This window comes from Lonchura striata, chromosome 17, assembly GCF_046129695.1.
Source record: "Lonchura striata isolate bLonStr1 chromosome 17, bLonStr1.mat, whole genome shotgun sequence".
NCBI classification, from domain to species: Eukaryota; Metazoa; Chordata; class Aves; order Passeriformes; family Estrildidae; genus Lonchura; species Lonchura striata.
In genome coordinates, this window is record NC_134619.1 from 6,025,430 (window position 1) to 6,040,737 (window position 15,308).

Sequence of the window (15,308 nt, forward strand, 5' to 3'; positions counted from 1 at the left end):
GAGATCATCTTGTTCCAATCCCTGCTGTGGGCAGGGACAGCTCCCACTCGACCAGGTTGCTCCAAGCCCTGTCCAAGGTGGCCTGTTCCAATTCTGTTTGCCTTCAGTGTAATTATGGAGCAAATCAGTAAATCCCTGCTGTGGGCACTCCCTGAGAGAGCTGGGAAGTCTGTCCAAAGAGCAGAGCTTCAAGAAACAGGACTAAAAAGAAAGTGATCAGCATGGCTGGAGAGAGGAACACGTGTGCAGAAGGAGAAGGGAAAGGCTGGGTGCCTGGGTGATGGGCACTGCTCCGAAGTCCATGTGATTGTGTATGTTCACATCTCGATATAGAAACGATGTGACTATGAATCATCCTGCCAGGAGAGCATGTGGGCAGAATGTTAAAGCTCTCTCTGCTTCAGCATCCCAACGCACAGGGGGCTCTTAGGCTGTACCTGTTAGGTTAGACCCAACGGCAGCATATCACATACTTACATGCATGCACACGTCTAAGTCTTTGTGGGAATATTTTTTTTTTTCTGTTGCATTTGGAAATTTTTTTTTCTTCCTGGTAATGCTATGAATGATCTTGTCTATCCATTGAGAAGTGCGTAGTCTTTTAGAGATAAAACCAGTAAGATGAAAAGTCTCAGCTGAAGGATATGGATAAAGCAATATTCATATTTATATATATATTATATAACTTAGGATACTCTTGGAGGGTAACAAGTAACCCAGGGGGAAACATGGGGTTTGGTTCTCTCTTAGTTGAATGAAATGTGTTCTTCTAGTTTAAGAAAAAGTTGTACTTATCTTTGTCTTCCTTTGCTAACGCACTCTGAAATCTCAGAAGAGTTCATGTGTAAACTACAGCATATTTGTGTTAGTGTTTTTATTATTAGTTTTTAATTCAGGTTTTACAGGAATTTTATGCAGCCCTCTCTGTTATGAGCATGGAAGAAAATCAAATATTGCCATAATGGAATCATGTCCCTCCTGCACCCTACACCCCTGCGGAATGTTCCCAAACCAAGGACCCAGCATTCACTTCCATCATTTTAGGGTGAAAAATAAAAGCAGACACACAGAGAAATTGTAGCTGTTCTCCTCTCCTGTTTCTCATGTCACTGACACATTGTTTGTGAAAACATGAGGAGGGAAATCATATGCAAAGAGTGTGGCCTGTGAACAGATCCCATCTGACATCAGCATCACACATGCTGTTCCCTGCAAGACAAAATCCTTGGAAAGCTGTGGCAAGGAGCTCAGTGGAGCAATGACTGAGCACAGGAACTCTCCCCTGTCTCCCTCTTGATCTTCATCCTTGGCAACTCCTTCTTGCTGCTGTGGTGGGGTTTCTATTAAATTGTAAGGTCAGTCTGGTTTCTTTGTTATGCATTTTTTCCTTCATCTCTTTGCAGTGACTTCAGGTTGCTTTGTTGTTTTTCTTCCTCATCTTTCAGTCTTCCTATTGATTATTGATACAGGGACAAAATAAATTAATTCCAAGCCAATTTGCATGGAGAAAAGCAGATAATTGTAATGTGAATAGCTCGAGAATAGATCTTTCTGCTTGTTGCCCAAGCAATATTCAGGCAGCCAGGCACATTCTCTGCAATAAAAACACAGTCCAAAGTATAGCAGGATTTAATTGGAAAATCAGATGTTCTGTGATTCTTGATGGCTGATTTTCTGCCAATTATAAAGTAGGATGAGCTCCATTAGAATCACAACAATCCCTGACAAATTCTTCTTTACAGGTAATTCAATGGCTGAATGGTGGAACTGTGGCCACAAGTGGGCAAGGATCTCTTCTGAGCTGTTAGATTTATAAATGAATAATTTAGAGTTGCAATACCACTCAGTTTACATAAGGCTCCAGTTCTTCTGCTTCTCTACCTCCTGGCTTGAAGTAGGTGAAAGGAATAGAGCCCAAATGTGAGGCTCCTGCATGTCAGAACCAGAAGGAATTGGGAAATTATCAAGGTCAGCCAGAGGGAGAGGAAGAGCTGTGATTCATCTTTGGAGAAACCTACAGATGCTACTTAAGAAGGAAAAAATCAAGATAATATAATTTATATTTTCCATACTCACAGTTTTCCTCCTCAAATTTTAATTTGCATTCTCAATCCCTTTGCTGCTGCTCAGGCTTCTGAGCACTCTGCATGCTCTTTGGATCACTGGATTGTTGATCTGCTGAAAACTGAAAATAGTTTGTTCAATTTGCAGCAGCAGAGAATTTTTACAGATTTTTTTTCAAGTATTCAGAATGTTATGGGAAACAAAAAAAGAAAACAAATAATGGATAGGGTTTGGGGTTACTCTACATTTCTTTTTTTTTTTCCCCTCGTGATTATTGGGTCCACTGTCAGGGGCAAGAAGGGCTAGAAAACTGAATAAAGAGAAAAAGTAATCTTTGAAAAAGAAACTCATATTTTTCAGCTTCAAAAGACATTTAGAAAAATAAAAGAGAAGCTATTTTCTACAAACACTTTCCTTTGAAAAAGAAGTGAACAGTGGCCAACCCACTCTTCAATAGCAGGAATATTTTTTATAATAGGCTGGACACTGAAACCATGAAGTTCTTTAGATTTTAAGGCCTGTTCCTCTACTGATTTTTTTGAGTATCTGATGTGCTTTGCAGATTTTCCTTTTCATATGTACTGTGTTCTGTTCTGTGGGCTGAGATATTAATAGGATTTGATTTGAAGTACTTTTATGAATCATGTTGCAAGCTACATTTAGCTATTCCTAACTATTACAATACCTAAAGTTTTGAGGCAATCAAATGCCATAGTAATGGGGGCCAGGGGAAAGAATTAGGGCAGGAGATGAATAGATTTGAATCCCTAGGAAATCACTTCACAACACAGGTATTTGTTACTCATCTGTGTGTTAGTTCCAGCAGTCCCTATGTATAGTAAATGTACTTTTTACAAGAGCATGCAGTGACAGGATAAGGGAGAACGACTTTAAACTAAAAGAGAAGCGGTTTAAGTTTGATATTAGGAAGAAGTTATTTACTCAAATGGTGCTGAGGCCCTGGCACAGATTACCCAGTGAAGCTGTGGCTGCCCCATCCCTGGAAGTTTCCAAGGCCAGGTTGGACAGGGTTTGGAGCAATCTGGGACAGTGGAAGGTGTCCCTGCCCATGGCAGGGGGTGGAATGAGATGAACTTCAAGGTCCCAACCCAAACCATTCTGGGATTCTATTATTTACTTCATAGCAACATTTTCCAGGCTTCCTGAATGAATGATTCTTAGCGTGTGGAAAAATAAACCATTTATATTTATTAATGTGTTAATTTTTTTTTTTTGTTATTATTGAAAAGGGCCCAAGGGAAGTGCAGTGAGGAAGATGTTGATAGACAGAGAAGATCACTGTAGATGTATGGCAGAACTTCTTATGGGAAAAGAAAAACTTGAGCTGCATGAGACAGCAAAGTGAGGCTTCTGAGCTTTGCCCTGCCCTGAGGAAATGGCTTTGTGTTTGTCCTCAGTCACTTTTCAGAGTGCTTTGTCACTATCCACTGAGTTGGATCCTGTTTGCTGTCTGCAAGATTTGTTTTAGGGATGCTGTGGAGCTGCGTATCAACACCCAGATGTGCTTTGGTCCTTCGGGGCTGCCCTGGGAGGCAGCTGAGCAGATGGGCTCCTCCCGGGTGTTCCTGTGGCAGGAGCTCCCCAGAGAGCAGCAGTGCAAGTCCTTCTCTGCAGGACCAGAGCAGCAGTGCAATTCCTGCCCTGCAGGACCAGAGCAGCAGTGCAGGTGCTGCCCTGCAGGACCAGAGCAGCAGGACCTTCAGGAGAAGGAAGGGGGAGGACAGCATGGACAGCATGCCAGGAAGAGGCAGCCAGAAGAGGAGAAGAGAGCCCCTAAATGGAGAAACAGCAGCAGTCATCTGTGCCTAGGCCTTCAGCTATAATGATTTTGTCTACTCTGCTTCAGGCTGCAAAGCAGTTACATCTCAGGGTCTGAATGCTTTATTCTGAAAAATGGATCCACCTCTTAATAGTGGCTAACATCTGAGCAAGTGGGAATGGGAATGATGCCATAAATTTGCTCGATACCCAGTCCTTTTACTCATCAGTTGAAGTGACAAGCTATGGTGTCTCCTTTTGTGTTCCAGCCTCTTCATTTCTTCACCAGTGCCAACTGATACCTTTTTTCCCTCCTGTTATAAAAGCCTCTTTCCTCAGTAAACTCTTAATTTATTGATGAAAGCACAATAGTCTCAAGCTATGCCACACAGAACAGCTTCAGCCTCTTACAGCTGTGTAGCACCTCCAGGGTGGAGATGAATTCTGCTGGAGTTTTTCCAGGGCCTCCAGTCACTTCAGTGCTTTCAAGCTTTTTATTATGCTGCCTCCAGATATACTCTGGCCCTTGTATGTATTGATTGTTTTCCTTCTGAATCAGGTTGATAATAGCAAGCAGATTTTTGATTAATTATGTTTATATTCCTTTCTTCATCGAGTGTTTCCAATCACTGTCTAGTGATGGCACTGTTGATCATTATCACTGATCTGTCCTGGACTCCTGATTGATGTTTACTGATTCCCACATTTGTTTATCACTAGCTCATGACACTCCTCATTTTATGAAGCATTCAGAAGTTCAGTAGGGCATCTTAATGCTCTGAAAAGAAACTGGAAATGCATGACTTGCTAAAAAAGATCAGTATAAGTTGCATACAACAGATTACTGAATATGTTATTTGCTTTCCAAATTTTGATGTGCTAAAATAAGCCCCTATCATTTATACATGGTGACTTGTTTTTACTTGCTCTCAGCACCACACTTGGAGTCATTTATGCTACTTCTGCTACTGTCATCTCACTGGTCCTCCTCAGCTTCTGGTGAAATGTTGCCCCCAAAACCACATGAGTGAATCCCCACAGATAATCAACCTTAAACCTGTCCTGAAGTTTTTATGATGGAAGAATGTTATGTATACAAGGAAAAAAAAAAAGCCAAAACAAATAATCACTGCCAGAAACAGACCAATGTTGTCAACTTAGAAGCTGTTTTTTGAGCTCCTCTGAGATTTATACAGCTTTTCTCTCTTTAACAATCAGGCTGGAGCTTCTCCTAAAACAGGTGGAATTGTGCACAACTTTGAGAAGCCAGGTGGTTACAAGCAGTAGAAAATTAGATCATTATTTGTAAAATGCTTTATAAAATCAGAATTATCAATCACTCTTATTGATTAACAGGTGATTTGCTACAAGCCATCAGCAGACCCCAAGCAGCCTCTGCAGGAGGGATTTTGATAACTCTGACCTTTGGATTTTTAGGATGCATTCTTCAAAAATCAGCATAGACTTAGAAAGGACAGGACCCACAGAGTGCAAGATAACATGCAATTATCGTTATATGTATTTTATTACAAAGAAATTCACTAAGGACCTTCATTCTCTTGTTACAACATTCTGTAAATGTCATATAAAAGCACTGCCCTCTACTGCTCAGGGGCTTTCATTAACAAATATTTAATTAGCAAAAAACCCAACACTTTTTTATAATGAGAACAATTGTATGGGCTTGCCTGTAAAAAAAAAAAAAAAAAAAAAGACTCTGGACCTTTTTATTAAAAGCAAAATGCTCATTTATCATTTCTAAGAAACATGAACCACCTGTGTTCTTATGTTTACACGGAGAACTAATAATTCAAGAGTTTACAAGTAGATTTATGCATCTTCTCAGGCAGTGGTAAAGGAAAACACATTTTCAAGTAATTGCACCTTTCAAAATTATCCTTAAAATCTTCCATTTTGTGGAATTGTGACCACAGGAAGGCAAAGGAACAGGAGGATTTCAAGTTGCGAAGATGCAAGTGGAGAAAAAGACTTGATTCTCAAAGTAAAGGCAATGCAATCTGTTCAAGCTGTCTGGAGAAAATTCTTGTTGCTATTTATCTGCTAATTTTACAGTACATTTTCTTAAGAAATGTAAGGTGCAAAACACATGTGAAAACAAGCTGATAAAGATGCAGAAATACTGTTTATAGAGTCACAGCAAACTAGGGATGTGACAGCCATTACATCATAGGAGTCAGGATGTCACACCTGGCACTAGACTAGGCTTTAACAAGATTTTCTGGATGAAATTTGAGCTTAACTTTGCCTTGTGACTACTTTTTATAAAGATGAAGCTTGGACTCATTAGCCAATAGAGAACTTCAGCCCATCCCAACCAATTGGGGGCTACTAAGCATTATAAATGGCTTCTGAGGCAGGTGGGCTCACTTACTCCTTGGGAGTGTTTCTGCTTTGGGGGAGACCTCTGAGGAGAGAGGATTTTTGTGTGAAGTTTTGGTGTTGAGAGAGATTTAAATTATGGAAGCTTTCTGGGGTTTAGTTAATATGTTTCAGGTAAATTTGGGGTTTATTTTAAGGGATATTTTTATTGTGTTAATTGTCGGTATGAGTGTTAATGTTGTTGTGGCTTTGTATTCCTATGTAAGTAGTGGCTTTTGGTGGAATTTTGGTTTTTAGTGGTGTTATAGCTATTTAAAATTTTAATTTGGTTTGGGGAGTCTAATTAGCAGAGTTAATGAATCTTCTGCAGAGTATGTGAATATGAAGGAAAACCATAATGGCCTTCTTAATAAGCAGAATATAAATATAGTTGTTCTCTTATGCTTGCACCTCTTATTAAAAAAAGTCTTTTGTGGAAGAAATAGTTTTCTTTGTGAAGACAGAAAGCAAAACCTGTGAAGCTTGCTCTCAAGTGCTTTCTAGGTGGAGGAAGGCTAAGATAATCTGGCCATCATTTCTGTGAAACCCAAAATTTGTTGTAGGTTAAGAGTTACAGCTTTTGCTTTGTTAAGGCTCAAGATGAGAGCAGCATGGATTGTGGGGCTGTGCCTGATGAACAAGCTTCTGTCTTCTGGGAGCAAAATCTGCTGTGAAGGCAAACAATCTGTCTCTCCTCAGTCTGCTTAGCTTGCAGAATCTGCTGGGCTTCAGGGACTGATGGCCTCAAAGCCTCTATGGACTTCTCCTTATACCAGTGACATAGTTCTTGAGTAGCTTCTTTATTGCATTAAATAAAGCACAGTTTCTGAAAGAGACTTCTACAGCCTTTTCTTCCAGGCCTTGTTTCTGTCCCTGTCTTTATAGAAGGGAATTCTGGTTGCTAATCAACTTTCTTTTCCTTGCTGCATTTTATTATGAGAGGCATGTGGTTGAATAAGTTTGATTGTGCTTTTAAAAATCTCACTAAATGTATAACACCTATGGAGGATAGCTATGGGTTTTGTGACTAAAATGACCTGTAAGCTTTTTTTCCTCGCTAAATGTGCTACAGCTTTAAATTTAGAGAAACAGTTCTTCAGAGATGCTAATAGCCCAAGTGTTTCTTATGCCTCTTCAGAGTCTGTGATGGTGTTTGCTGCAGAGCAACTGCTGCATCTGTGGTCTCCACTTATTTGTATTTTATTGTGCGCTGCTGTAGTTATCTATCATTTTAATGTGCTGTACCAGCCTCAAAAAATGGTACTTTTTAAAAATGTGTATTTATATTTTTTCCCTTTGATTTAACATTTTCCTGTGTGACATTTTGGGGGCTGTATTCTAATAATGCTTAACCCTGATAACCAGTAAATAGGAAGTTACACTTCCTCGAGTTGAACTCGCTTATTGAGCTGGGGGGGGAGGGAATTTGGAGGGCCCTTAATTTTAAAATAGGGGGTTAATTGCACCTTTTACTTAGTTGCATTTTGTAGAGACTTCTCTCCAAATGAATTAAATTGTTCCTGGTTCTCAGTTGTGTTGTTGTAGGGCATTTTGAAAGTGTCTATGCCAGCCATAGGGAAAATGTTGGAAGTAGTGGCTGAGTTGCAGTGCAGCTTAATTACCTAGGGAGGGACTGTTACCTTAAGCAGGGTGAGAATTTAGAGAATCAAGCACTTGGGAGCTTATTCACTTTTGCTCTTCCTCTTGCACAGACGTAGCACAGGTAGAATGTGACAAAAACTATAAAATCCTCGATTTAAGGGCACCACCTCATAGAAACTGTACCTAATTATTTTAGGCCATGGCTTGGAAAAGCTGTCTTTTATAGAGCTATTTCTAGATGATCACTGCTTAATAATCATGATGATAAAAACATGAGAAATGTGATATTTTGTGCGGTGTGTGGCTGTAAATGGGAGTTGGAGATGTTATTTGTTTGGGTGTGGCTGCTCTGTTTTGTTATGACACGCCTGGTTTAGGGAATAAAAAGCAGAGCCTTTTTCATGCTAGTTTAAAGGCGTACAAAATGGCTGGGGATTTATCTGCAGATCAGATGCCAAAGGCTGGCTGGGAGGCAGCACAGGTTTTGCCCTCCCCTCTCTGTTCCATCTTTCCTGTGAATTGGCAGAGGGCCTTGGAAAGCACTGGACTCTTCCCGTGGGACACCAGCGCAGGCTCAGCGAAAGTTCAACAGCAAAGCACAGAAACGCAATCTGTGTCTGGGCTTCTGAACCAAGCTGGGCTTTGTTGGGAGCAGGAGCTTTCTGGAATGTGCACGGGGATGAGGAATAATGCAGCAGGGTGAGCGCTGCCCGGGGCTGGGAGCGCAGCTGAGCGCTCTGGGCTCTCCTCCTCTCTTGCAGAGCGCGGCCATGGGGGACACGGCACCAGCCCAGCCGCCCGAGCCCAGGGCTGCTCGCCGCCACCTCTTCGAGGCCAGCATGAGGAGCATGGCCAGGAGGCTCAGAACTTTCCAGCAGTGGCCCCGCACTGCCCCTGTGTCTGCCCGAGATCTGGTGGAGGCTGGATTTTTCTACCTGGGCCCCGGGGATGAAGTGCAGTGTTTCTGCTGTGGTGGTATCCTGAAGGACTGGAGACCTGGTGATTGCCCCATGATAGAGCACCTGCGTTTCTTCCCTTCCTGTAAATACCTCTCTGGTGAGGATGTTGGGAACCAGGAGATGCTGTCCCTGCAGGAGATCTTTGACACTGTGGATGGGCAGTTCCTGAGTGTCTTGCAGGGGATAGTCAGTGAGGAGACAGCCCAGCCCAATGAGCCAGAGTACCCCGAGATGGTGACAGAGGAGATGAGGCTGTCTACGTTTGAGAACTGGCCACAAAATTCCAGCATGCATCCAGAGCAACTGGCTAGAGCAGGGTTCTTTTACACAGGTAGGTACTCTGGGGAAATGTCCTTAACTCTTATTCAAGTGAACTTTTGAAAGTTTCACTGTTTTGTTGTTCTTACAAATACCTGTGTGTATGTGTATTGTGGTTAAAAACCATGTCCTTCCTTCTGTCTGTGCTGTTTCTCTTGCTGCTTGTGCAGAATTTGTTCCAACATTTAACTCCTCTTTGGGTACTGAGGGGTCCATGAGTAAACACCTCCTTGCCAGCAGGAGAGGAAAAGGTGATGTGTTTTAAACAGATGTTTTACAGACAGAAAAGTCTGTGCTTTAAGATCCATTGGGTGTATTTATTCCTTGCACTTCTAAAAGGACTTGAGGAGCTTGCTTGGTGTGTCATGTTGCGGATAGGCTGTGTCTTGCACTGAAGCCTTTCCTTCTCAAAACCCCAAACCTGAGTGACAGCTGTATGGCACCAGCCCCTCTGGCTGTTGCTGTGGCTTGTTTCTCTAGGGACTCTTTGTTTGAAATACAGAAATCAGAGACCTTTTTTTGTTGCAGAAAATTGGCAATATTTCTTGTAATCGCATGCATGTGAATATCAATAAAATGCTGTTCTTTCCCTTTGAAAATGCTTTGCTGGTTAGGTAACAGGTTTGAAGAAATAGTCCTCTGAATTGACCAGCCAGGGGAAATATTTGCACTATGGCAGATTGTGGTTAGTGAGCACAGTGTGTTCATAGGTGTAACTAATTACAGCTCTGCTGCAGAGGCAGGCAGGGGGATTGGCTGGGGGGGTTGTGCATGGCAGCTCAGCTGCTGCCATGGATGCTGCCTGTTAGCTTGTGATCCCCTTCTGGAATCCTCTCAGCCAGCTCTGGGAGCTCAGACTGAATTCCTGCCCCTCTACAATGTGCACTGTTAGTAAATTGTCATGTGTTCATCTCTCCTGTCCAAAGCCTGTGTTTTGTGCCAAGTCTCACCCAGGGTTCGTGTAGGGCATATAGTGTCTCAGGTGTCAAACAATCTCTTGATCTCCCTTTCAGGACGAGGAGATGTAGTGAGGTGTTTTTACTGTGATGGAGGCGTGAGGAGCTGGTCCTTTGGAGATGATCCTTGGAGGGAACATGCCAAATGGTACCCAGAGTAAGTCAGTCTTGCTTAACAAATACCCCAAAAGATAGGTCATGCATTTCGCACTGATACTTTTCTTTCATATGATAGCAATATTTATATCCTCTCACCTTAAAAGCAAAATAAAATGTAAAAGCTTAGGTGGAATGGCACAGTTCAGACCTGAGATTCTCTAATTTCACCTGGAGTTCACCATCTAAGAGTTCAATAAATAACTTTCTTTGGCAACAAAGAGCTTTCATTTCTTTTTGTACCTCAGAGTAGGAGTAATGTATTGTAACGTGGTGGTGTGTTTTTTCCTTAAATTGATGTTCGTTCAATGTTTGTTTATTTCCCTCCTCCCTAATCTCCTCCCCTCCCCAGTTGTCAGTCTTCCCAAGCTCTTCCCTCTCCAAGTTGTCAATCCTTCCTTTCCTGCCTCTTTCCCTAGAACATTCCCTGTCACTCCTTCTAGTCACCTCCCCTTCTTCGAGAGTGTTCCCTGTCCATTTAGTTACACTTGACACCCTATTTGTTACTTTGTCTTATTCCACTCCCCTATTTCCCAATAGGTTTATGATCTGTTAGTCCTGCCTTAGACCCCTCCCCAATTCTACCCTCATTGGTTATTGTTCCTACACCCCTCCTCCTGTGTTTCTCTATAAAACCTTCTGCTTGCCCTCCCAAGTTGGTCTTGGGTTCCATTTTCTCCAATTGGCGAACCTGTTTTGGGACACCCAAGCCCCGTGTCACCTCCACCTGTCCCCGTGCTGGACCATCAGGTAACTGGGATTGCAGAGCTCACCTGGGGACACTCATTCCTCCCTTCCCTCGCTGCCCAGCACACAACTCTTGGAGCGTGGTGAGACAAACGTTGTAAGCCTTGGGGTTCTGCAGCAGTTCTTGTTTCTTTCTGTGAACTGCTCTCCCATCACTGTCCCGTGGTCTTTGCTAAAGCATATTCCAACCAAGCTCATCTTGGGCCAAAATGAAGACTGAGTTAAAAGGGAGGGATCATGATCCTATTGCTGTCAGCCTTTGTGCAAGAGGTGGGCAGGTGAAACACCTGATTACCCTGTCTTTAATGGCTATATAGAGGTTTGCTCATTGCCCATAACACTCTTTGCTTCTAAATTTCAAACTGCTACTTTCACTTGGGAGATGTTGTACTAATGTATTTCAACTTTTCTGCTCATAGGTGTGAATTTTTGCTGCATTCAAGGGGGAGAGAATTTGTTAACAGCGTTCAGGCGACATTTTCTGGCACCCTGCTGGCTCCAGTGAGTCGTGAACACTGTGTGTAGTGGGTTAGGTTTGGTAGATGGGAAAGTTTTGAACACGTGCTTCTCTTTTTGTATCATTTTCAGAGACATTCCTGGGATCAGACTGAGCAAGACTCCTCTTCCTCCCAAGGTCAGTGCTGTAATTCCATGGTGTTTTATCTTCTGGTGAACATGGTCTAGTCTGAGTTCCACCAGCCCACCTCAGCTGCTCTGCTCTCTGTAGACGCAGTGCTTCTGAGATGTTTTGATATTCTAGAAGTTGTTTTGCTTTGGTTTTAGGCAATGGTCTCTAGTTCAAGAAACAAAATTACTTGTTATTTTGAGACCTCTTAGTCTAAAGCCAGAGACATGTAGCTAGTTTGGATAATCATGTGAGTTTTGGGTGCTTACCTAACTCACCTTTTGATGTTCTTGCTGTTGATGTCTGTCTGTAAAGCCCTTCACTGCAACATTTTAAACATGCTTGATAAGAAACCAGAGAACAGTAGAGGGTCTAGATGTTCATGAAAATGTTGTTCCTGGGATTTATTCCCATTTATCAGTTGTTCCCAGAAATGTAAATTAGGTGAAGTTTGGCTCCCATAAGCTTAAGCAAGACTTGAGCCTTTGAAGTGACTGCCAGCTGAATTTCCTACTTCTGTTGTTACTGTTGAATGGTTGAGGTAGGCTTCAATTGGGATGTTCTACTTGATGCTCATGAAAGCAGTTCTGAGGCGTCTGTTCTGGGATGTGAAAACAGAGATAAGGATTATGGAGTGATGCTGAACACAGGAAACTGTTCACTGATAAAGTAAAATAAACCATCCAAAATAAGTATCTTTTGTGAAATTAGCTTTGATTAATTTCCTTGTGAATTATGATTTGAGTTAAAAAATAAATGTGGAAGTTAATCTAGCTAAATGGATAGCTTGAGGAGTGTTCTAGGATATATTAATGCCATATTATGTAGAACACCTTCAAGGAATGGCACACGTTTTGCCCAAAGCTCTGCCTTTTTGATAAAGTACCTGTTCACTGCTTTACAGATCCCCTGAGGAACTGGAAATTGTTGGCTCATCCTTCTGAGGATCAGAGTTTCATAGTGCAGAATGTCCTGCAGATGGGCTTTGACCCCACCTGGGTGGCCAACCTGGTAGAGAATAAATTTGTGCTGACTGGGACTTTCTACCTGTCTGAGTCTGAGCTGATTTCAGACCTGCTGCAGTCAGGCTGGGGGGCCAGCAGCAGTGCAGGAGGAAGGAGAGGTAGGCCTGACTCACAGCTGGGCTTAGGGGGTGTTTCACCTCTTCTCACTGCACCTGGAGCACTGCTGGGTGCTGAGGGTCTGCCTTCACTCTGCCCAGGCTGGATTGAGGGGTAATGCCTCAAGCCTGCCTTTCCTCAGGAGCCTGAGCAATGAGGGTCTGAGTTAAAGAAACCTGGAGAAGCTGTGGTTGCTGTATCTGCCTGCACTGGGCTGTGGTGGGGATATCCTTGGTGTTTCCTGCTGCCCTCAGACCTGCAGGAACTGCACTCCATGATGTGCAGGCTCGTGCGCAAATTCACAGCTGATCCAGGCAGAGGCAGTTGCCTGAAGCAAAGCTCCTAGGATGGATGATCACTCCAAGCCTGTTTAAAATTAGAATCAATAACCTGTTTAGAAATAGCTGTAGTTCTTGCCTGGGTAATATATATTTTCTTTAACTTCTGTCTTGTGTTATCTGTTTGCCAAGTGAAGCTTACTTGACGATGCAGTTCCAAAGCTCCTGCCTCCACAGCATGGTCTGCCATTTCTGTAGCTAACATGGAAAAAATTCCACAAAACTGAAATTTTGATTAAATAGTAGCAAAGGAGCTGGAATGACCAGCTGATGTGGTAGATGAACACCTTTGAGGAGAGAACGTGATGTGGATAGACAGACCTTGGCAAAGAGGTTCTTGTGAAGCACCACAAGAACATCAGCCATGCCAGGCTGAGATAAGAAATTTTTAACCAAATGCTTCTGAGGCCCAGGTTATTTTTTCTTTTCACACAGCACTGTCAGGAGAAGGATAAAGGAGGTAGCATTGAATACCATCTTCTTTTCTGGTTGTACAGGTGCTGTTCAGAGAGAGACTGGAACATCAAGACAAGAAATGCGATCTGTGCGGCAGAAGGAATCAGGTGCTCTGGGCTAGCAGTGTGGGGAATTGAGCTAAAGCATTATTGGGAGGAGTTCTAGAATAACAGTATCAGTAGTCATTATACTAACTCATTTTTTTCAATTTTGAAGGGGACTGTGTGCTAGTTTGAGTGGCACTTGAGCACAGGAACCCTTATTCAGGGATTGGAGTGCCCCTGCGGAGCAGCTGTTACAAAAAAATCCAGTTTATGGGGATAATTAACAGAGTAAATGCTGTTGATCTGTGTCCCTGCTCAGTCCAGTGAGTGTAAATAAGCTGAACCTTGTGTAGATAAGCCAGTCTACAGCAGCTGTAATTTTTCTGCTTAAATGAAGCTTGCTTGAGAGGTATTTCTGCCATCTTCACAGTCTCTGAACAAAACAATGGGCAAGTTGCTGTGTGACTTCCTAAGCTGTCACAACTGGCACTTTGGAGCTGTGACAAAACACTAACAGTTTGGTTTTTTTTTTTTCCCCTTTTTTTGGTAAAGATGAGTCTCAGCTGAGCACAGAAGAGCAGCTCCGACGCCTGCAAGAGGAGAGGACGTGCAAAGTGTGCATGGACAAAGATGTGTCTGTTGTGTTTGTCCCCTGTGGCCACCTGGTAGCTTGTGAAGAATGTGCCCTCAATTTGAGGCTGTGTCCCATCTGCAGGGCTGGCATCCAGGGCCGTGTGAGAGCCTTCATGTCCTGAGCCGTGGTGCGCCCAAGGGGAAGAGAAGTCCATACAACTCACAACTCAGCAGAGGGAGAAAATAAGTCAATAGTTTGCTGGCGCAATCTTATTTGCAGGGTAGCTTGGCATAAGGGTAAAAACTCACTAAATGTGGCTCCTGTGCACAGTGTTTCTAGGAAGAACTGCTGGTTTTATCTACTCTTGCTTTAGGACTGCTCCAGGAAAACTCTGCTGGGTTCTTTTGTCCTCCAAAATGAGGTTTTTATTGTCAAGAGATTCTCCTTCTCCACATTTTTGTGTTCTCAAGTGAATCTTTGCCCTGTGCTGAAATCAAAGACTGTTTTCAGCAGACTCTCTGGTTCTTTCTCACTCACTTAACAGTTGTCTAGAGATTGTTCTTTTAGTGATTCCTTCAGGAAGTTTGATTGAAAACTGGAGTATTTTTTGTACAAAATGCATTCCATTGGGACTAGAATACTCAGCAACAATGTGTTGTTGGGGAGGGAGAATCTACCTTTTTCTCCCCTTTTTGCTGTCTTTTTTTTCTCCTCTTTTTGTTCAATTTTCAACAATTGATGAAACATTTCAGTTATACTCAAATTTGCATAACTAAGTGGAAAAGGTCTGGCCTAACTCTCTGCCCTCAGCTGACCTCCCCTGGTGGAAGGCTCTGTGCTCAGGGTCACTGGGTGGTCTCCTGGAAGCTTCTTATGGAGCTCTTCCCTGGCTGTTGAGTGTTATCCTGGTGGAAAACTGCTCTGGAAACATACCTTACTAGAACATCTCTTTTCTGGCTAAATTGGTGATTCTTATTAGAATTTGGAATAGTCTATCATGTAGCCAAAGAGATTAAGTTTCATCCACACTATGCCTTGTTAAGTGAAGGAAAAGGAAGTACATTTTTAAAATTAAACTGTTCTTTTTAATGGAATAAAATATTTCCTTTATTTAACTTGGAGGTCTGAATATCTGATGCTAGTACAATTCCCTACTGGGGGAATGGTGTGGTGGTGTCCTAAGATGTTGG

The 15,308-nt window shown here is 42.6% G+C and overlaps 1 protein-coding gene across 1 annotated transcript; it reads left to right on the forward strand.

Annotated features, from left to right (window-relative positions):
* Positions 1-1,196: 1,196 nt before the first annotated feature.
* On the forward strand, positions 1,197-14,511 carry BIRC7 (baculoviral IAP repeat containing 7). Its single transcript, XM_077787072.1, has 8 exons — positions 1,197-1,355; positions 8,586-9,114; positions 10,115-10,214; positions 11,380-11,461; positions 11,549-11,594; positions 12,490-12,708; positions 13,542-13,607; positions 14,097-14,511. The coding sequence occupies exons 2-8, from the start codon at positions 8,595-8,597 to the stop codon at positions 14,297-14,299; spliced, it is 1,236 nt and encodes a 411-aa protein (XP_077643198.1). The 5' UTR covers positions 1,197-1,355; positions 8,586-8,594; the 3' UTR covers positions 14,300-14,511.
* Positions 14,512-15,308: the final 797 nt, after the last annotated feature.